Source organism: Cibotium barometz, chromosome 33 (genome assembly GCF_041138505.1).
Source record: "Cibotium barometz isolate CiBa-2024 chromosome 33, ASM4113850v1, whole genome shotgun sequence".
In the NCBI taxonomy this organism is placed as follows: domain Eukaryota; kingdom Viridiplantae; phylum Streptophyta; class Polypodiopsida; order Cyatheales; family Cibotiaceae; genus Cibotium; species Cibotium barometz.
The window spans coordinates 9,727,650-9,749,417 of record NC_141078.1 but is presented as its reverse complement, the minus strand read 5'-3'; the positions used below and the strand labels follow the sequence as shown (position 1 = coordinate 9,749,417).

Genomic DNA, 21,768 nt, shown 5'->3' with positions numbered 1-21,768 from the left:
CGTGCAAAGTCCCAGTGCACACCCATCGAATGTAAGCATGAAGTAGTCTCAGCCTCTATTCCACATCTAAGAAGCTCCCCCTTAAACTAACTCATAAAGTCAGTTTTATAGGCCTCCTATACACCAGCACCCAAATATAGCATGTCTCATAAAAGCTACTAAACCCCCACTTGAGATGCCTAATTCTTAGGCTATGGATAACCTAGCCCAAAAGGTCTTAACCTTGATTAGCCTTCGGACGTAACATACTTCCCCCCTTAAGAACCATCACTGTCCACAGCAATGAATCTAGGAGAGCGACTAATCAGATCACGCATTGACTCCCATATAGCCTGGACCTGAGACCGTCCCTTCCATGTGATCAAGTACTCATAATGGACAGTATGCCGAAACCATCTAGTATGTTGATCTAGAACCATCTCGGGTTCCATGGGAATATACCTGGTCGTGTCTTTGAGCTTAGGGATATCCTCCACAAGCACAATCTCATCACCTTCACGCACACATTCTTTCAAACGAGTGATGTGAAATATAGGGTGAATCTTGATTCCAAGAGATAGTGTTGACCTTTCTTTGTGATCTGGTAAGGACCACAATATCAAGAAGATAACTTTGTAATGCTTGCCACTCCCGATCGTCTTATAGTTCTTTGGGACTTTAAGATACACCCGCATGCCCTCTCCTAAAACTCTCGGGGTCCATCGTCGGTTAGCATAATACTGAGCACAATTGTGAGCACTCTTTACGCTTTCCCTTCCAACTTTCAGCATATCCTACATATCTTGCAAAGAAATCCACTGATGATTGCAACTCGACCCCTCGAAGCCCTACGGCAATGGGCGACTTAAATAGAATGTGGGGGAGAGAGAGAGCTTCAAACCCTAGCAAGCAAACACACATGCACAAGAGAGAGCAAGACACAAGAGAGATGGATGGCTGAATCTTCTTCTATCTTCTTCTTCTCTACTCAACCAACATAACATAAAGATAAGAGTACACACTATATGGGTTAGTACTCAACTACTACAACATACAAGGGTCGGTCAATAATGTGAACCCGACTAAATCAGCTGGCGCTATAACTATGCCAGACTCTAGTAATCCAAAATGATAGTTGCGGAAGCCATCACCCAAGCGGGTCATCAATGTCCACCGTAGCACTAGTTGAGCTTGATATCTCAACACTCCCCCTCGAGCTCAATTCCACACAATGCACTCCAAGTAAGCTCCTAAACCTGTGGAGCTTCTCTGTGCCCAATGCCTTCGTGAAGATGTCAACCACCTGGTCCTCTGTGCTAACATATACCAGATCTACATCTCCTACTAGAACTTTCTCCCTCACAAAGTGATAATGCATCTCAATGTGCTTCGTTCTAGCATGATATACTGGGTTACTGGCCAATTGTATGCTGCTCATGTTGTCACAATATATATAACAACTACCCTATCCACAGGCTCTCCCATGTCACCAAGTAGCTTCTGAAACCAAGCAACCTCACAAGTTGCCATAGCAGCACCCCTGTACTCTACCTCTGTACTCGACAAGGCAACTCTTGGCTGCTTCTTATTGCTCCAACTCACAGCAGCACTCCCAAATGAGATCATAAAACCACTGGTAGATCTCATGTCTGCAATACTACCAGCCCAATCAGCATCTCTGTATCGATGCAGTTGTATCTCTGAACCAATCTCATACAAAAGTCCATAATCAACTGTGGACTTTATGTACATGAGAATCCGTCTAGCCGCATCCAAGTGTGGCTTCCTAGGGACCTGCATAAATTGACTCACAAGTCCAACAGCATAGCTCAAGTCTGGCCTCGTAATGGTCATGTAGATCAAACTACCCACTATGCATCTGTATGTAGTGAGGTCCTCCAAAAGCTCACCTGTATCTACACAAAGCTTTGTGTTCTGCTCCAATGGCACTGAAATAGGCTTACAGCCTATCATACCATACTTAGACAACATGTCCAAGCCATACTGCCTCTGCAATAGCAAAATGCCATGAGGTGATCTCACCACCTCTATGCCCAAGAAATACCGCAGCTCACCCAAATCCTTCATTTCAAACTTCTGCTTCAAAAGCATCCTGACATCATGTATGTCTGCATCACTATCACCAATGATAATCAAGTCATCCACATAGATGACTAATAGCATGATCCCTCTATCTGTCTTTTTCACATATAGTGAAAAATCTGCATTCGATATCTAAAATCCAATGGTAACAAGATACTCCCCAATCTTGTTTGACCATGCTCTGGGTGCCTGCTTCAAGCCATACAAGGCTTTGTTCCATACAGCAAAGAAGCCTCCTCCTCTGCTCTCAGCCGCATAGAGCTGAACAAGGTCATCAAGAAGGACATTGTGAGACTGGATACTCAGAGAACCTAGCATTCCCGCGTTCTTCCCTAGGGATGAAGATGGCCTTCTACAAAGATCATCTTCTTCGCTTGACAGAGGACGGTTTCATCATACACCCGCGCTACATGGACACACATCTATCATTTGGGATGCGATGTGCGATTGGACAGATCCACACCTCATCCCATAAGTTGAGAGTGGAGAAAGCCAGATATTGGCCAGGAGCAGCTCCACCAAAGGACAGGATATGCCATCTTTGTCAAACAGAGGCCCACACTATATGTCAATGCCCGGTATACTATGAGATCAAGGGGACGTTCCACAGCCTCTTCCGAGACGGATTTGGACCACTTTCTAGGATCATGGATTTCCCAAACCAGAGATGCATGGGGCTCTTCCTTCTAAAGCTCAATAGACCCTTATTGATTGCTGCCCAGACTAACTGCACCCACCCGAGGACCAACACAGAGAGCATTCATTGACTTCTTCCAAACTAGAGCTCTAAGAGCAGATCCACCCACTACACTCGAGCTCCAGGTTGATGCAGGAGCCCAGCCGAGAGGAGTGACACTAGACAGAGCCATCAAGCTATGCAAAGCTCGACGCCCCCACCCACGCTCGCATCACCACACGACAATCAAATCCATCATTTCCCACCACCACAGGACTTTCTCACGCCGGCTCAGCTTTATAACATTGGGTACGATGATGCAACACCCTATGCGGGATATTTTAGGGTGATGTGAGAACTTGACACTCTTTGTATTGGGATCAGCTTTGGCATTTCAGCTCTTATTCCTTTCTTTTATTTTTAGTACCCATGATGATGTATTCCATGAACATGATGTAATCTTTTGGTCTCATAGGTCATTTTGGCCTTTTGTAGACGTTAATATAACTCTCTCTCTCTCTCTCTCTCTCTCTCTCTCTCTCTCTCTCTCTCTCTGATACCAACTGGGTTATCCGGTTAGATCTTCTCAGCCTCTAGACACATTGCACATGGATCACACCTCCGGAGCTCCCCACGAAGATGCACTTCTACAGAGATCACTTCCTCACACTCACTGAGGATGGATTCATCCAGCAGCCCGGCTACTTGAGTGTTCACATGTCCCATGCCATGCGGATTGCAATTGGCCAAATACGGGTTTCATCCCACCGCCTCAGAGTGGAGACAGGTAGAGCTGAGCGCATCATCAAAGCCGGGAAGCTCATACGGAGACCTAGAGAGGAGAGGATCTGCCAACTATGCCACACAGAGGTTGAGACCGAGGAGCATGACATATGCCGCTGCCCAGTATACTATGAGATCCGCGGGAGGTTTCACTCTCTATTTCATGAGGGATTCGGTCCACTCTCCAGGATCATTGACTTCTAGGACCAGCATTGCCTGGGCCTCTTCCTGCTGAGCTCCGCAGACACAGGGACATCTTCTTGAGAGAGCCTCGACCACAGCCACCCCGCCCCCTCCCTCGCCAGCAAACCATCACCAGTTTCTTCCGGACCCAAGAGGTGGAGGACACCGACATAGTGGATCTTGTGGACCCTCCACGAGCTGCTCTAGACCTACCTCGCCCAAGAGGAGTTACCTCAGACCGAGCCTCTGCACTCCAGGGTGCCCGACGCCCTCGGCCCCCCCGTCGGCCACAATCACCTCATCAGCTCCAAATCCAAGACATGCTCCACCGCCATCGAGCTACCTTTCCACGTGACATAGCTGAGGGAGACCTCTCGGCCATACTGATTAGCCCCATGCTGTATCACCCTAGTGAGATAGCTATGTTTATGTTTTCTTTCTGTTTTATTTTCCATTCCATGATGAGATATGCCATGGACATTATTGTATCGCTTTGGTCTCATAGGCCCATTGGGTCTTTAGTAGACGCTTAATCTTTCTTTCTTTCTTTCTCTCTCTAAAATCTTTATATTTACAAAGAGAACTCTTTCTCTCACTTCCCTATGCTGTTATTTAAGCTAAGAGAATTACAAAAAAGTGTGCCAATAAGAAAGACGATTAACCGTATTGGACCTTACTCAGTTGCTAAGAAAACCCTAGTCCCCCTAAATCCTAGTTTTGATACCAACTTGGAAATTGCAAAGATATGGTGGATCGTAGGTAAGTGATCAAATTCATGATTGATTAAGAGGTTTAATTAACACTAATGAGAACTAAAACAAACATAGGATGAGCATAAACAAAGCTATAATTTCATTGCTTAATCCCCTCTAAAATGCAAACCATACTATTAAGGCCATGATTTGATAATTAATAAAAGTCAAGAAAAGCAAATCAAGATAGAAAGCTCAAAACAAACACACAATCTTCATTACATCAATGTATAGCTCTCAAATAAAGCATTCAATTCCACAATCATATCCATGAGAATCTCCATCAAATCTCCCAATATCACTCCACCTCTACATGATTCTCTCAATCACATATTCACCTTTTCACCAGCCAAATAACCTTTGGAGATGCACAATTGATCTCACAAATACCATATAAATAATGTTTGCCTAAGGTCCTATAGACCTCTACACACATGCACACACAAGGCTCATGGCCTCCCCCTCAAACACACACCCGTCCATCACCACAATTTCCAACAAAATATCCTCATGTGATCTTCCTTCATCCATTGACTTGCTCTTTAGTATCCTTTTTACTTTGAAGCAGTAACATGATCAGGTTTTTTACATGTTAAGCTTTACTGTAATGGCTTTAAGAGTGTCTTACACGAGTAGCATAATTAAGCATTCGAATGACTTGAAAGTATATCACTCCATTGAACAAGATCGCTCCCCACAAAGGAACATAAAAAGTTAAGAAGCGAACAACCTACAACAAACACATAACTAGTCAAAAGATTTTCCTGAGATAAAAGCTTACATTAAATAAAAAACAGATGAAGAAGCTGCATATGTGACCTTGCAGTATTGGCCTGGTTTAAGTTATTTAAAAAAAGAGCTTGCATAATACACGATGATTTTAACCTAAGCACTGTAAAAACAGCTAAGTATCTTGAAGTTTGAACTAAAAAGTTTCAACATCAAGTGGGACTTCAACATTGCCCACTTTGATGGTGTTGCATCACCAAGAAGTATTTAATGGACCAAACATCCAAACATAGACATTGGTTTTTCTTAGGTTCTTGATCGTCAAGACTACCTACTCAACCAACTATGGCAGCAGGTCATCAGCCTGCGCCCGTTCACCCACTCACTCACACACACACACACACACACACACACTTTTGGGTTGTGCACACTGCACACGATGTGCATTGCACTTAACATATGTGTTTGTATTTGCTCAATCAGTCCCATAGACTATATTTTTGGTCTCCCAAGGACGATAAAACAATCATCATCATCTCTCTACACTCATTGAGAAAACCTCCCTTCTCAGCCCCACACTCCATACTGCAGCCCAACAAGCTTTCTTTTCACAGTCAAGCCAGTCAAGAAAACCTGGAAGGCACCACTTCATATAATGGATGGAATGATGACGAATATAAGACCTTGCGCCAAAAGAAGAATGAGGAACTCTGTCATCACCAATCACACCCCAGCCAGACAAAGAGAGTATAGACCAGAAACGAGAGTTTATTGCAAGAACTGCTTCATATTCTATACAGCAGTACTCCAAAGATTTTTGGCTCCACTTCTTGATAAGAAAATCAACCTCCCCCTTCACTGATCTTGTCACGTGGCAAGCCCACTCCTCAATGTAGCCGATCAGTCCCCCAATTGATATCACAAATATATGCCAACCACCAAGTCTTCTCCCTTTTTACTACCAAGTCTTTTAACCAAAGGGTATTCAATCCAAAGTATCACTCATGATTCTAGCCGGGCTTTATGATGAGTTCATTTTTGAGGCCTAGCCGACAGGTGTGCACAAAGTACAAGAGCTCTAAAGATGTAGACGCTTCATACATTAAAATCACAAGGGGAAAAAAAAAGAAAGGGCGGGGGGGGGGGGGGGGGGGGGGGGGGGGGGGGGGGGGGGGGGATGGTCGTTGCTCTCTAAATATTGAGGTGACCTATGCACGGGCATACTTCACTTGTAAGGATTCTTTTTTGGACTTGAAGGTCCCTGGGAAGTACCTGAGCTGGTGTGTGAACGATACCCTGCATAGAAGCCAAGAAACACAAAGTTCTTAAGACTTGATCCAAGTTAGATCTAGTGGTGTTGGATGGTATGAGAATCAAACTGGGTGTGAGTTCTTGTTGCTGGAGTCCACAACCGTGCACTGATTAGTGTGATTGGGTTTCGTTTCAAGCACAAATATCTTGTTGGAAGAGCTGATTCACTAGTGCCAATGGTCATGAACTAAGGAAGACAACCAATTCTCATCGATGTCCACAGCCACTGGCTACTTTGGTGCAATTTAAGCTACCTCTCGATAGCAAGAGAACTTTGGATCACATCACCATTTGCAACCAAATCCACTTCCTTGATCATGGTATTGCCATTTGTGACTAGATCAAGAGATGGCTTGATTGTGGTTTAGGGTTGAGAGTTTTCTCTCTAACTATTGAGATGACCTATGGTCAAGCGTACTTCACTTGTGTGGGAGGATTCTTTATTGGACTTGAACATAAAGTTATAAGGACTTGATCCTAAGTTACCAGCAAGCCCACAACCGTGTTGATTTAGTGTGATCAGGTTTCATTTCAAGCACAATTGTTTGCATATTTGCGTGGGGTGACAATGTGAGCATGACTTGTTTTTGGACGTGGGAATTGCCTAGATTCATGCATATGAATATCTCTGGTCTTGAGGATGCCTAAAATTTTCCTACGACGTGCTTGTGGGTGTGAAACTGACTTTATGGTTCCCTCTGTGCACTTAAATAATTGGTCTTTTGGGTTTTGCATAAGGTAAGTATGAAACTCGTCTCTTATTTGTCTCTTTATTTAATTACTTATGTGCTTTGATTAAGGCTTTTAAACCTCAGTTTTGTAGGTACTTAAAGCTAAAGAAACAGCTCCAACTATCAATGAGTTGGACAAAGTGTCCTCCCTTCAGCCATCATAATAGAAGCATACAGAGTTCGAGGTGTCCTTATGCAGGAAAGCCATCATTACAAAGAGTTGTACGAAAGCCTTCTGCACTGCCAATGATTGTACGGAGGTGTAAGCTATTGTCTACAACTATACAGCAACATTTGCAAAGGTTGTATGCAAGCTACAGAAGGGGCATGACTACCAGAAGAGGGCATAGGGATGGACGGTAGGAATTGGACAAATGTGTAGCAATTAGGAGCAATCCATCTTCAATTGGTAATAATTGGACAATTGACAGCAATTGAGAACAACTGCCAGCAACTGGAAATAACTGGACGATTGGGGAACAACTGGAAGCCACTGGGCTGCAAGTGGAAGCAATAAGGCAGCCTCGGCACATAATCGTGGTGGTCCACTAGCAAACCGCAACAATTGGGCAGCCTCACCACATAATCATGGTGGTCTAGTAGCATTAGTCACTATGAAACAGGCTGTGGGTAGTGTAAACAAAGTGGCATTGGACAATGTGAACCACGCTGCCGGAATAGCAGTCTCTCCAACAAGAAGACCACTTGCTAAAACAGTCCATACATGTGAGAATCCGTCCATACTCATCAACTCGTGCCATCTGGACACACCTGTTGTAGCTGCCCAACTATTTGCTCACACACCCCAACATATTGTCTTGCCAATTCAAGCATTTATCCATGCAATGAAGCCACGTGATTCTGGGTTGCTTTGGGTGTGGACTAATCAAGTCCCGCCACCCAGCACCCTTGGTGTTCAGTGTTGGTCGGTCAGCTTCCACAGATGCCCACAGTCGCCAGATACTTTTGGCAAGAAGAGCCTCTTTGGAGTTGGTGTCCAGAGCGCACGTGCACACACACACAATTTTGTTACCTGCATCCATGCTCCATTTGCATTGTGTGTGTGCCTGTGCGCGCGCATGTGCATGTGCATGTGCATGTGCGCGTGCGCGCTCTCTGGACAATTTGGATTGCTCGTAACCAACTAGTTTTCAGTCGGCCTCAATTGACAAGTATCAACATTTTCTGTCAATCGTTGCAACAATCTCTACATGATTACTATCAGCTACAGCAGTGAGATGAGTCTCATCTGAATTTGTTTTTCCACTGTTTTTAGTTTTCCACATCTGTGAGACCTCTATTGCTTTGAGGGGGTCTCTCTCTGTACATTTGACCTAATAGAAAAAGTGGTTTTTACCCCCCCCCCCCCCCCCCCCCAAAAGAAAAGTGTCTTAATTAAGTAAATTTCACATTCTAGTATTCCACATGACCCGCCGGTTGCAAAGATGATACTCAGCAGCCTTGTAAGTTGTAACCCCATTGCTTTGACAGAGCCCCGACAACACACAGAGGGCCAGAGCCCATTATTGCTACATAGAACTAGTCTAGCATATGCCCATTTCATCTTCTATTTCTTTATTATTGTGACTTTTAGGGATGCTCTTTGATCATGCAACACTCACTTAAAGCGCATATGTATATATATATGTGTGTATGTATATATATATATATATATATATATATATATATATATATATATATATATATATATATATATATATGTATATATGTATGTATGTATGTATGTATGTATGTATGTATGTATGTATGTATGTATATACATATGTATATATATGTATATATACATATGTATATATATATATGTATATATATATATATATAAGTCATTGTTGTAACCAAGTTTACGGTGATTGTGTATAGCCCAAAAAAAAAAAAAAACACCACCTTTCCAGCGTTTGTTTCGTTTTGTACCCAGCACCAAGCACCTGCCTGTCCATAATCGTTTCCAATCGAAGGAATGATTGCCAAGATTAATGAAGTACCTAGAGGTGGAGTTTTTAGTCAGAATAACAACTTGAAAAGGGTAATACAAAAGAGACATTTCTGAGCACTGACAAATTAACGTAACAACAAGAAGCAGCAGCAATATCATGGGCTGGTTTGAAGTACTCCACAAGAGACATTTCTGCAAGCCCTCTTAGTCTGAAACATTTTCTTTTCAAAGTCCAAGCATGAAGCATGTAGCTGAATGCAGCTAAGGTTGATTATACAGATCTCCCCCCCATTGCAAAGGTGAGAAGTGGGACAGTCCCATCGTGCACAGGGGGCCTGGATGGCCCCTGCTTATATGTGCAACATTGTCTGTAACCACCCTTAGCTGGCTACACAAAGCTCCCCACCCATGGGATGGGTAGGGAAAGACTGCCTGTCCATCATGCACAGGCAATTTGGATGGGTCCCACCAGCTGCCAATGGGCGCACCCTTGTGGGTAACTAACCTGAAGAGCAGTTTACAGTCACAGTAAGAGCTCAAAAACATCTCAATTGAAATAATGGCTCCTCTCAGTTATATTTATTATATATGAATCATCAAGCTTTTACAACTCATCTACAAGAGCAGCACGCCAGAGCAACATGAGCCTCTTAGCCAAAGAAAAAGAAAAAGAAAAACTGGTTGACCTCAACATGTGATCCACTTAGAACCTTGAGGGAAATCACCTACAGAAACAGAGGAAAGAACTCAATGCAGCGGCACTAAAAGTCTACTACAGCTCAGATATCACAGCTCTCATCAAGAATTAGCATTTCCACATGATGTGATCAAAACATTAGTATGCTTTGTTTCAGAAAAACTCTTCAAATCACACAAAAAACAAAAAAAAACAAAAAAAAAACATACCCCAAACATATAGATGGAAAATCGGACCAAGTTCTTCGACATCTGTCTTGTGTTTAACAACAGTTCGGTGGAGAGTGAAGGCTATTGTGGTTGTCCAAAGAAAAGATGCCACAGAAAAGAACTGTGTTGTGTAGCCTTGAACATAACACAGAAATCCCTTGCCTGGATCACTGGAGTAATTTACGCAATTGAATGTAATATTAGCATTATGATGTCAAAACCACAGGCATAAATCAAATATTTAAATCGAATCATTCAATGCTGTGCAAGAAAAGGCAAATGAAAGAGGAAAAAAGGAGGAATGATTATAAATGTTACAGAGGGCTAAAAAGGCTTCTGAGACCAAAATCTAATACGTATGAATTCATCATAAAAGATGCCTAGAGCATCCCCTAAAAGCTCTTGTAACAAAACAAAACAAAAAAAAAAAGATGCCTACAGCATCCCCTAAAAGCTCTTGTAACAAAAAATAAATAAAAAGCAATGAATTTAAAAATGTCATATGAGTGACACACCCGAAGACTTAAACATAGTTAATGTTAAGCATATCCATCAGCCATGTGTGCTCCATGGTGTTTACTTGGTCTATCTCTTACCTTAGAGGACCGCCACTTGCACACCATTAGCAAGTGGGTGTCACACCCCTAATATTGGCAATCAGTGGTTCAATTTTGGGGGACTACCTGTGAGAGAGAGAGAGAGAGAGAGAGAGAGAGATGGGAGAGCAACAAAATGCTGAATGTATTAGAATAATGAAGTTGTGTGTACACAACCACAAGTACAAGGCATAATAATAAAATGATGTCCATATGGTGTCCTTTCACAGCGGGTGGTAAGGGCAAAAAACCCTTCAGTATGGAAGGTAAAAAGTGCCCCTTATAAGCCCATAGTCACACCTAGCAGCACAACTATGAGTTTTCCTACATGTGAGTCAAGGGTTCTCTACCCGAGAAGTCTCCCAAAAACTAAATTAAATAATCCTTGTGTGTGTTTTCCACTTTCTAATGCCTTGAGGTTATAGAAGGCTCCAGTAAACTAAAGTAGGCTATCATGAGTGGTCAAGCTCTTATACATGAGAGTTCACGTGTTGGTGTCATTGTGTCTCTTTTGAGCACATGATACAGTCTAGAGTCAAAATCACCATGGCTACCCCCTACGTGTGGATAGGATTAGTGTGCCATGCGTCATCAGTTCAGTGTGTCTGTGTAATCTCTCAGGGTAAAAAGATAAGGCTTCAATCTTACAAAAGCATGTATTGAGTGAATGCGCAACCTCTCTCTCTCTCTCTCTCTCTCTCTCTCTCTCTCTCTCTCTCTCTCACGGAGACCGAGAGCACCAGGCTACCAGACTCCCAGACTACATCAGAGGGATATCACACAGATACGGGCTCGACATCAACACCATATCCAGGAGTAGCTAGCTCACTTACACTCACACCCGGAGATCATGCTCCGAGGTATTTTTGCCTCACCATCGCCTATGTATCACATATTACACCCCCATTATGGTACTGGTTGGAGCTAGACAGATCTGCATTGCATTCTTGTATACCCTGCGCATATAGGTTGCATACTGAGCCTCTAGCAGTAGTGCTCCATCCATCACACCCCCCCACTAGCTGAAGGGAGAGAGTTAGAGTTTCATGTGGAAGACATACACAGAGAAGAAGGGAGAGAGAGAGAGAGAGACATGTGGGATAAGTCAACTCACAGTATATGAGTGTGTGACTCCCCTATCACACATGTATATTTGCTCTAGTACACATAGTGCACTTAGTACATTAAAAGTACTAAGTGTACTATGTACTATAAAACTTATGGGCTTGTACACACTATAAGGGTGGGCATAATGCCTTTATCCCAACAACCTCCCACTTAAAGGCAAAGTGTCCTTAAATGAAGGAAAAGAAAAATCAGCATGTACATGATAATATACAAGGCCATATCAAGGCTGAAACTGGCCTCATCCAATGCCTATCAAGTGTCTGCAATGAGCAAATCGCTCTGGAGGCAAACTCTTTGTCAACAGATCAGCCGGGTTGTCATCCGTATGAATCTTGACAAGCTGAATTTGCTTGTTCTCTATCACCTCTCTGATGAAGTGATACTTCACATCCACATGCTTCGTCTTTGCATGAAAGACAGGGTTCTTTGCCAACTGGATGGCACTCTGACTGTCACAATGCAACAATGGAATATCCCCTGTATAACCCAAATCAACCACTAACCGAGATAGCCATAATGCCTCCTTGCAAGCCTCTGTGGCTGCAATATACTCAGCCTCTGTAGTAGATAAGGCAATGCACTTCTGCATCCTGGATATCCATGACACAACACCTCCTGTGAATGTAACACATAACCGGTAGTAGACTTCCGGTTATCTGGATGACCGGCATAATCCGAATCCGTGTAACCATGCACTAACGCATCCTGTTTGCCAAAGCAAATGCACATATCCTGTGTGCCCTTCAGGTATCTCATGACACCTTTCACTGCTTCCCAATGCTTCTTGCCAGGTTTGGCCATGTATCTAGTAACCACTCCCACTGCAAATGCAATGTCCGGCCTGGTAGCAACCATGGCATACATGAGACTGCCACAAGCTGGAGCATACAGAATCTTGGCCATATCAGCCCTGTCACTATCCGACTGTGGGCTGTCCATAGCACTGAGTTTCACATAAGGAGGCAAAGGAGTACTAGTCTTCTTCCCCCCTTCCATATTGAACCTCTGCAAAACTTTGCCAATGTATTCCTTCTGAGACAAATACAACACATGCTGATTTCTGTCCCGAAGTATCCGCATTCCCAAAATGTGATTTGCATCACCCAAATCCTTCATATCAAAGGTCTGATGCAGCCTCTTCTTCAAGGCATCCATCTCTTTAAGAGATCTCCCGACAATCAACATATCATCAACATACAAGATGAGGATCAATAGACTGCCATCCAAAGCTTTCTTGGTGTATAAGCAGTGATCTATGTCACTCCTCCTGAAATCCTGGGATTTCATGAATGTATCAAATTTATGATACCATTCCCTTGGTGCCTATTTGAGCCCATAAAGACTCTTTTTCAGCTTGCATACAAGCTTCTCCTTTCCATTCACTGCATAACCCTCTGGCTATTGCATATATATCTCCTCATGGAGATCACCGTGAAGAAAAGCAGTCTTCACATCCATCTGAATCAAATCCAGATCATCATGAGCAACCAAAGCTAATACAGCTCTAAGTGTGGTCATTTTGACCACTGGAGAGAAGATCTCATCAAAGTCCACACCATATTCCTGCTTGAAGCCCTTAGCCACTAACCTGGCTTTGTATCTTGGCTTTGCATCAGGTGCAACTTTGAGCTTGTAAACCCACTTGCATGGCAAAACCTTCTTGCCTATAGGCAAATGCACGAACTTCCATGTTCCATTTTTGTGCAGAGAATCCATCTCTGACTTCATCGCACGCTCCCATAGATCTTTGTCTGCCCTCTATAAAGCCTCCTTATAACATGAGGGCTCCCCACAGTCAGTGAGCATCAAGTAGTCAACCCCTGGAACAAACCTGTCAGGGGCTCTGGAGGGTCTTGTGGACCTCCGTACCCAATGACCATCATTTGCAGGTTGCTGTCCAGCCTGCATATCACCTATTGGTGGGTCCTGTTCCTTGCCATAAGGTTGAAAGATCATGCCCGGTATCTCCTCTAATTGTGGGATATCCATAGGGATATCTTCTGCCATCTCTAGCTGTCCATTTGGACCATTTTCAGCACCATTTAAGGGCTGGTTTTGTTGCTGTAATGGCTGATTTACAGCCCTTGGTTGTTGTCCATGATGTCCATCATCATCAAAGATGACTCTGCCAGGCTCCTGTTGCCTTGCAGGCTCCTTATACATGCATGTTTCATCAAAAATGACATCATTGCTGCGTATAATCTTTCTATTCACTGGATCCCAAAGTCTATACCCCATTTCACCTCTGTCACCATATCCTAGGAATATGCATTTGTGAGACTTAGGATCAAGTTTGGTGCGTATTTCCCTGCGTATGTGCACGTACGCAACACAACCAAACACTCTCAAGTGCTTATAGGACGGGGGCTTCCCTGTCCATACTTCCTCTGGCACTTTCCCACCAAGCCTCGCGTTAGGTGACCTGTTTATAAGATGAACGGCTGTCATAACAGCTTCAGCCCAAAAACCATGAGGTAACGCAGCATGTGACAACATAGAACGGACCTTCTCCTGAATGGTCCTGTTCATCCTCTCTGCTGTCCCGTTTTGTGGAGGATCATAAGGAGTAGAGAGCTCCCTCTTGATGCCTTTAGCATCACAAAAGTCCTGAAACTGTTTGCACATATACTCTCCACCATTGTTGGAACGCAAAGCCTTCAGTGTTTTGCCAGTTTGATTCTCAACAAGAGCAACAAACTTCTCAAACACTGAGAATGTATCACTCTTCAAACGAAGAAGATAAACCCACACCTTGCGTGTGGAATCATCAATAAAAGACACACAATATTTTGCCCCTCCCAAAGAAAGCTGAGGCATCTCACATACATCTGTATGCACAAGCTATAACTGAGCATCTTTCTGTCCAAGAGCTTTCTTGTGGGGGCACTGGAGTTGCCTGCTATATATACAATGCTCACAAAACTGAAAACTTGAGAACTTTAGAGAAGGCAAGTAACCAAAACGAGACAATTGCTCCATTCCTTTGACACTCATGTGTCCCAACCGACTATGCCACATAGAGATTTCTGGCAGCTCGGTTGCATTTACATTACATGGTGACAAACACCAGCATGCATGAAGTAAAGAGTGTCCACCTTAGAGCCTCTGGCAACAACCAGTGAACCCTTACTAATCTTCCACTTTCCACGACCAAATGTGGTAACATAATCAACATCATCAAAGAAAGCAGGTTCTTCTTGATCTCAGGCACATGCCTGACATCATGGAGCATAAGATGTGAGCCATCTGAAAACACAAGCCTCACATCACCTCTGCCAAGAATCTTGCATGCATGGTTGTCACCCAAATAAACTACTCCTTCATTGCCAGCAGTATACCTGACAAACAAGTCTCTGCAACCTGTGACATGAAAGGAGGCACCTGAATCAATGATCCATGAGTGCATACCATGACCATCTCCTGCAAGGAGTGAATGGGCATCAAGTGAAGACGTGAATAGGACTTCATCCTCACTGTCACCTGCATGTGACACATTGACTTCTTCAATCTTGACTCCACTTTTGCCCTTTGGCTTTGCATCTTTGGCTTCATCTTTGTCTTTGTCTTTTCCTTTGCCCTTTTCCTTTTGATCATTCTTCCATTTGTAGCATTGCTTTTTGATATGTCCCTTCTTGCCACAATAATGGCATTCCAAGTCCTTTTTGGAGCGGGCCTTGCTCCTTCCCCGTTCTTGGCTTTTACCCCTTTGCTGGGATCTCCCACGTGCATTCATTGCATTGGACTTTCCAACAAAGTTCTTCTTCCTGTTCATCTCCTCTTGAAGAAGAGCACCCTCCACATCTGCATATGACAGCATAGCATTTGAATTGCTAGTGGCTGTCCTGAATGTGTCCCAACTCTCTGGCAAAGTGCATAAGAGATAGGTGGCTTTGAACTCATCGTCCATTGCCAACTTTTGATTGATGACCTGGCTGACAACACCATTAAACTCATTTAGATGGGCTGTCATAGACGCCCCTTCCTTCATTTGAAGACCTATGAGTTTCTTCAACCAATACACTTTACTTGAGGCACTTTGCTGGGCATAGAAGTCCTGCAATCTTTGCCACATTCCCCAAGCTTTCTTCTCTTCACGTATGCTGAAAAGTAAAGTGTCTGACACAGACAACATGATAGTGGATCTTGCTAGCTCATCCATATCTTCCCATTCTTCAGCAGTAAGAGAAGCGGGCATTACACCCCTTTCTTTGATGGGCTTGTGCTACTTCTTCTGGAGCAACACATTATACCACTGGGTTTGTCAAATGTCATAATTATGTGAGCCTTCAAGCTTCTTGATGTGAAGCAATGAAGAGCTCTCACCTGTGGTTGCCATAGCAATATGCAACCTTTGTCAATGCCTGACTCCCTGCAAGATGTGCAAACACTGCACCAAAGCACACAAAGTGCTCACAGTTGTTCTCCCAAAGTTTATCTCCCACTGCAGAAGCACGAATGCAACTCTCCTCCCACTGAGTGTGAAAATCACCAAAATCTGGTTGCTGCAGATTTATGACAGCACCTTAGATGTGCTCTGTTTCCCTTCCAAAGTACTGTACAGCAGTACTAAGTGCTCACCAATGATGTACCAAATCTGTACCGGCAAGTACAGCAGCTGAAAATGAGCCTTTTCCTCACTCAAATCAATGTACAACCATGCCAAAACTCGTACGAAGTTGTACCAAATCTGTACCAGCAAGTACATATCACACATGTATATTTGCTCTAGTACACATAGTGCACTTAGTACATTAAAAGTACTAAGTGTACTATGTACTATAAAACTTATGGGCTTGTACACACTATAAGGGTGGGCATAATGCCTTTACCCCAACACTAGCTCAATACTTTCATAGTTTATTTCATGTTCATTTTATCCTCTCTTTTTTCTGGACATCCAGAAGACAGGACATCCAGAAGACATTGACAGTTGTACATTGATTTGTCTCATAGGTCGAGTTCGGCCTCTAGTAGACGTTAATACAGCTTTCTCTCTAGCATAAGAGGGATGCAATTGTGCATCAAAATTTATGTGTCTGACAATTATTATCCTTAAGGGCCTCCAACCGGGCCCTCGTATAACTTGCCTCCTTACATTCAGCAACTCTACGAGAGAGCCAAGTAACAGCAGTATCCACTCTATCATTCCCCGGTGATAAAGCTGCCTGAGATTGCAAGACCCCTAGCAAAGATTGCAACAGTATCCGCTCTTGCCTCCTTTTCGAGGCCTAATGAATACCATACTAACGAGCAAGGTGTTGAACATTAGACAAAAAGCAATCCTAGGCTGACATTCCCTACTGTATAAAACATAGCTGAAAATTATCAATCAATTGCACCATGTATCCATGAAAGACCTCATGATCAGGAAAGTTGTGATTGAAGCGCAAAGGCAACCTCCAGGCTCCCAAGCAAAGTTTTATAAACATCCATAGGCTGATGCATTATGTCCAAGACCACTAAGAAATGATCTGAAAGAACATGCTGCCTCTCCACAGCCACTTTCAATATCTCAAGCAAAAATAAATGATCATGCATAACATACATTCTATCCAACTTGCTCCAAGTACCAAGATACTGGCAAAACTGAAAAGTAAAGCCAGAATCATAAGGATGCAACCAGGACCAAATGTTTTGTTTAAGGACTAGAGACATAAAAGAGTCCCAAACCCGCCTTTCCGGATTATCCATTATAAAGTGAGGCGAATTAGCTTGATCAGCAGACGAGCAAATATTAAAATCCCCCATGAGAAAACCTGGTTTTCCTAACCTCAAACATTGTTTGAATCTCGCCAAAGAGAACAACGACCCCTACTGAATGGGACGCATACACACCAACCAATCAAAGAAGTTGTTCTTCATAAGTGATCTCCACAACCATAAATCTACCATGTACATCTTGATGCACAACAGAAGGCTGAAAACGATCATGGACAATCATCATCACCCCTGACTAGGTCGAAGGGTGTCCATTGAAGAAAACATGAAAACCTCTATGTATAAAGCCGCCACCCACCTGACTATGTTGTCTGTGCTCAACCACACAAAGAACATCTCATTGGTTAGACAACAATGTTTGCCACAAGACATACTGCTTCTTACGGGAGGAAATCCCCGCACATTCCAATGAACCAGCTTCATAAAGACAAGAAACAAATTCAATGAGAGCCTTGTTTCGGCCTGCCCTGCCTTTCATCAGCAGCCAAGGCTGCACACACATCACCCATATAGTCACCCAAAACTGCAAAAGCATTTTGCAAAACCCCAGAAGATGGTTGAACGGATGAAGAGGGCTGATTCCATTGTTTACCTCTTTCACTCATATACCTTCTATCCCAAGGGGTGACAACACGGCCCTGTCTATCAAAAGCCAAAGGAGAAGAAGGGTCATTAGCCCTGGTAGATCGAGGGCACAAATTATATTGCATAGGAAGAGATCCACGTCCCTAGACAGAAGGCTGACGGTCCTGACAATGAGCACCACCCTAACGTGAAGTAGCCCGGCGACCATAAGTAATAGAAGGATTATGCAAATTCCGGATTTCCCCTTGGCCAAATGTGTTACGACCCTGTGTTTTTCCCTCTGGACAACAAGCAAGTGGGCACGGGCACGGGATGGATAGTGTGGACAGGCATCAGTTTGGATGTGAAAAGGAAACTCAAACAAAAGTGTGGCAGCCCAAGTGTGAAAGGGGACAAAAAGAGATTTTTAAGGTTATAAGATTTTTAAACCTTTGATGGCTTAAAATATTAATATATATTTATAAGCATGCGTTTTGCAGTTGCTTTTGGCATTTTTGATGAAAAGCATATCGCCTCTTTAAAAAGGGCAAAGGGTGGCGGATTGGAGCAAGTCGCCGTGTCGTGGCGCATGGTGAGATGGAAGGCGCATCTCCTTGAGCGAGAATTGGCACGTGGTATGTACGAGCACTACTGCACGTACCACAGGCAGTTGTGCTACCAGGCTGCTGCTGCGTACGTGTGCTACCAGGCTCCTGCTACGTACGTGACCAGGCAGCTACCAGGCTGAGGAGCAAGGGCTACAGGCGGTGGTGTTACTACTGCTGCTGCTGCCTCCGGGTGTGCTGCTGCCGCCGCCGTCGGGTGTGCTGCTGCTGCTGCGTATGGACTACAGCCGGGCAGCAATGGGCAGCATCGGGAAGCCAAGCGGGCTACCAGATGGGCAACCAGCAATGGGCAGCCAGGCAGGAGTTTATCTTCTGCTAGTCGGGCAGCCAGGCAGGTTTCAGGTAGAGGCTACACATGTGGAAGAAGTGGCTGCGCATATGGGCTGCAGCTAGCAACAAGAGCCAAGCAGATGCAGGAAGGTTGCATGTGTGGAAGCAACCAGCAGAGACATCTCAAGGCAACTGTTGGATTGGACAGCACGACCCTCTCTCTCTCTGGGAAGAAGGTGAGTTGAAGGAGGCACCGAGGGGCTAACAGCCAAGGGGTCTCTCTCTCTCTCTTCGCAAGCAGGCTTTGTTTACGAGATTTGGATACAGAGGATCAAGCTAAGATGCGCAGGATGATGTTCTTGGAAGAGATGTGTTATTGCTCTTCGTCTTGGACTTATGTGTATTCAGGGATTGCTTGACACGTCCTCTATCTTTCTCTCTCTAGGTGTTTGGCACCGTGATTGGATGGTGCATATGTGGATTTATCTGTCATGGAAACAGGACATTGGTCTTTCGAGAACAAACAGGACTTTGGTATCGAGGAAACAGGCCTATGGTTTATGGATACAGGTCTATGGTTTATCAGATACAGGTCTTTGGTTTCATGTGGAAAGCATGTCTCTAGATTCATGTGAACAGGTTCTAGTTTTCTCGAGGTTACATGCAAGCTGTGACTATAGGAAGGACATGTGGTTTGGTACAGCCCTATTGCTGCCTGGGAAAGGGTTGTGGGATCCATGATAGCGATGGAGAAGACCTTTTCAAGCAGGGAGGTGTCGTACAGGTGTGCCTCCTCCATGGAATGCTTTGCTGTGATAACGAGAGTTCTTATTTAGAAAGTCCTGGGTGAAAAGCTAAAAGGGATCCTATTGGTAGAGGACTCAACAAGTTGTATTTTGTAATCAAATTTGTTCAAGTAAAGAAATACCGCAAGGGGCGCCACTGTGTTTTGGGGCCAATCGGTGTCCTTGTACGATTTGCAGGAGCACTCTAGCTCCCTTGTTTGTTTTCCTTTTCAAAGTTCCCATGGGTGATGAAGTGTTTTGTGTGCGAGTGTTTGTTCCACCGCCCGTCAGATTTCTAAAGGCCGGTTTCAAAATGACTGATCCATTTTTTTGCCTTTACAACTAACCACATCTTTCCAAGAAGCCTCCTCCAGAACTACTTGTTTTCCTCTATCCTCAACTTGGTGTACATCAACATGTTGTACATCAAAAGTATTGTCTTTGTCCTCCACAACCACGTAAGAAGCCTCCTCGCCCACCTGAGACTCCACCTCAACAGGCACTCCTTGATCAGCTGCACTCAACCATGAAAATGCCCCAATTGACCACATTTTTTTTTTCAAGAAAGAGACTTCTATTAAGTATGAAAAAGGCATACAACAATCACAGCTATAAGCCCCAATCGACCACATTGAAAACAGTGTCCAGCAAAAGCTCCCCAACGAAGCTTGAAATGCATACATCTCATTCTTGGTGACTTAAGGCGCAACCATGGAGGACAGGGATGAGCGGTACTCCATAACATACATAATCTATTCCAATTGTTGGACCTAGAACGGGGCCGAACCAAGACTTTTCCCAAAGATTGCATTGCCTCATGCAACAAAGGCCAATACATAGCACGACAATTCTCCACCTCCACACATTCCTACTTAAGAATTTCCTAAAACTCAGCCAAGGGTCTCCATGGGACAACATGCACCAACTGGCCCTCAAAAAGAAAAGGCACTTTCTGAAGCACCAACTACCGAGCTTCAAGCATTTTAAACATAATTTCAAAAAACCCCTTGGGTCCATCAAAAATTTCATCTACCACATCTGACTGCAGAAGGGAAGTCAACCACTGACGGATCATATGCATTGGCGGCAAGGGCCTTGTGAAAAAGAAAATTACAGCCTTCTCATGGCAGTGTTGGGTGTTGGACTCACACACTCACAGACACAAACCTGCACATTAGGGTTAGGTGCAGGGTAGACAAGCTCACACACATAAATGAGAGAGAGAGAGGGAGAGCCAAAAGGTCAACCCTTGCATGTGTGCCACATCCATATAACATAGAAGTACAAAATATTATATGTTAAGTGTCCTTTCAAACTTGATGTCCAAGGGGAAAAACCACATGGGAAAAAGTGCCCCTGTATGAGAGTAAGCCCAAAGCTTTGCGGAAAGCTTCAAACTTTTCTCGAGGTAAAGCCTTTGTGAATAGATCTGCAACATTATCCTTTGTAGGGCAATAAGATAAACTGATCTCCCCTGCATGTAGCCTCTCTCTGACATAGTGATAATGAATCTCTATGTGCTTGGTACGTGCATGAAATACTGGATTTCGTGCCACGGCCATAGCACTCTGGCTATCAGTGAGAATGGTGGTGGGTGTTTGCTGACACTCACGAAGATCAGCCGATAGTCTCCTCAACCATACACAATCTACTGTAGCTGTAAAGACTGCCCTGTACTCAGCCTCACAAGTAGATGTAGCAACAGTGGGTTGCTTTTTACTCAACCAAGATATGCATGAACTGCCAAGAAAAAAACAATTCCCACTGGTGGATTGCCTAGTATCATAAGAAAGATGCGTTTGACTGCTTGCCAATGCTTTGTGCCTGGGCTGTGCATGAATTTGCTCAACAAAGACACCCCAAAAGATCTATCTGGCCTCGTGTTACACAAGTAAATGAGGCATCCCACTGCCTGGCTGTAAATGCCGGCCTCAAAAGGCTCTCCAATATCATGCATAGTAAGCCGTACACCTG

At 43.9% G+C, this 21,768-nt stretch overlaps 1 protein-coding gene across 1 annotated transcript in view; it reads right to left on the bottom strand.

The window, feature by feature from the left end:
• Positions 1-21,768, bottom strand: part of GCR1 (G-protein-coupled receptor 1) — a 57,187-nt gene that overhangs the window by 13,165 nt on the left and 22,254 nt on the right. The window contains exons 3-5 of the mRNA XM_086772934.1: positions 10,108-10,277; positions 9,153-9,250; positions 5,105-5,206 (exon numbers count right to left, since the gene is read on the bottom strand). Coding sequence (XP_086629060.1) covers positions 5,105-5,206; positions 9,153-9,250; positions 10,108-10,277 — 370 coding nt within the window. The remainder of the gene's footprint in view (positions 1-5,104; positions 5,207-9,152; positions 9,251-10,107; positions 10,278-21,768) is intronic.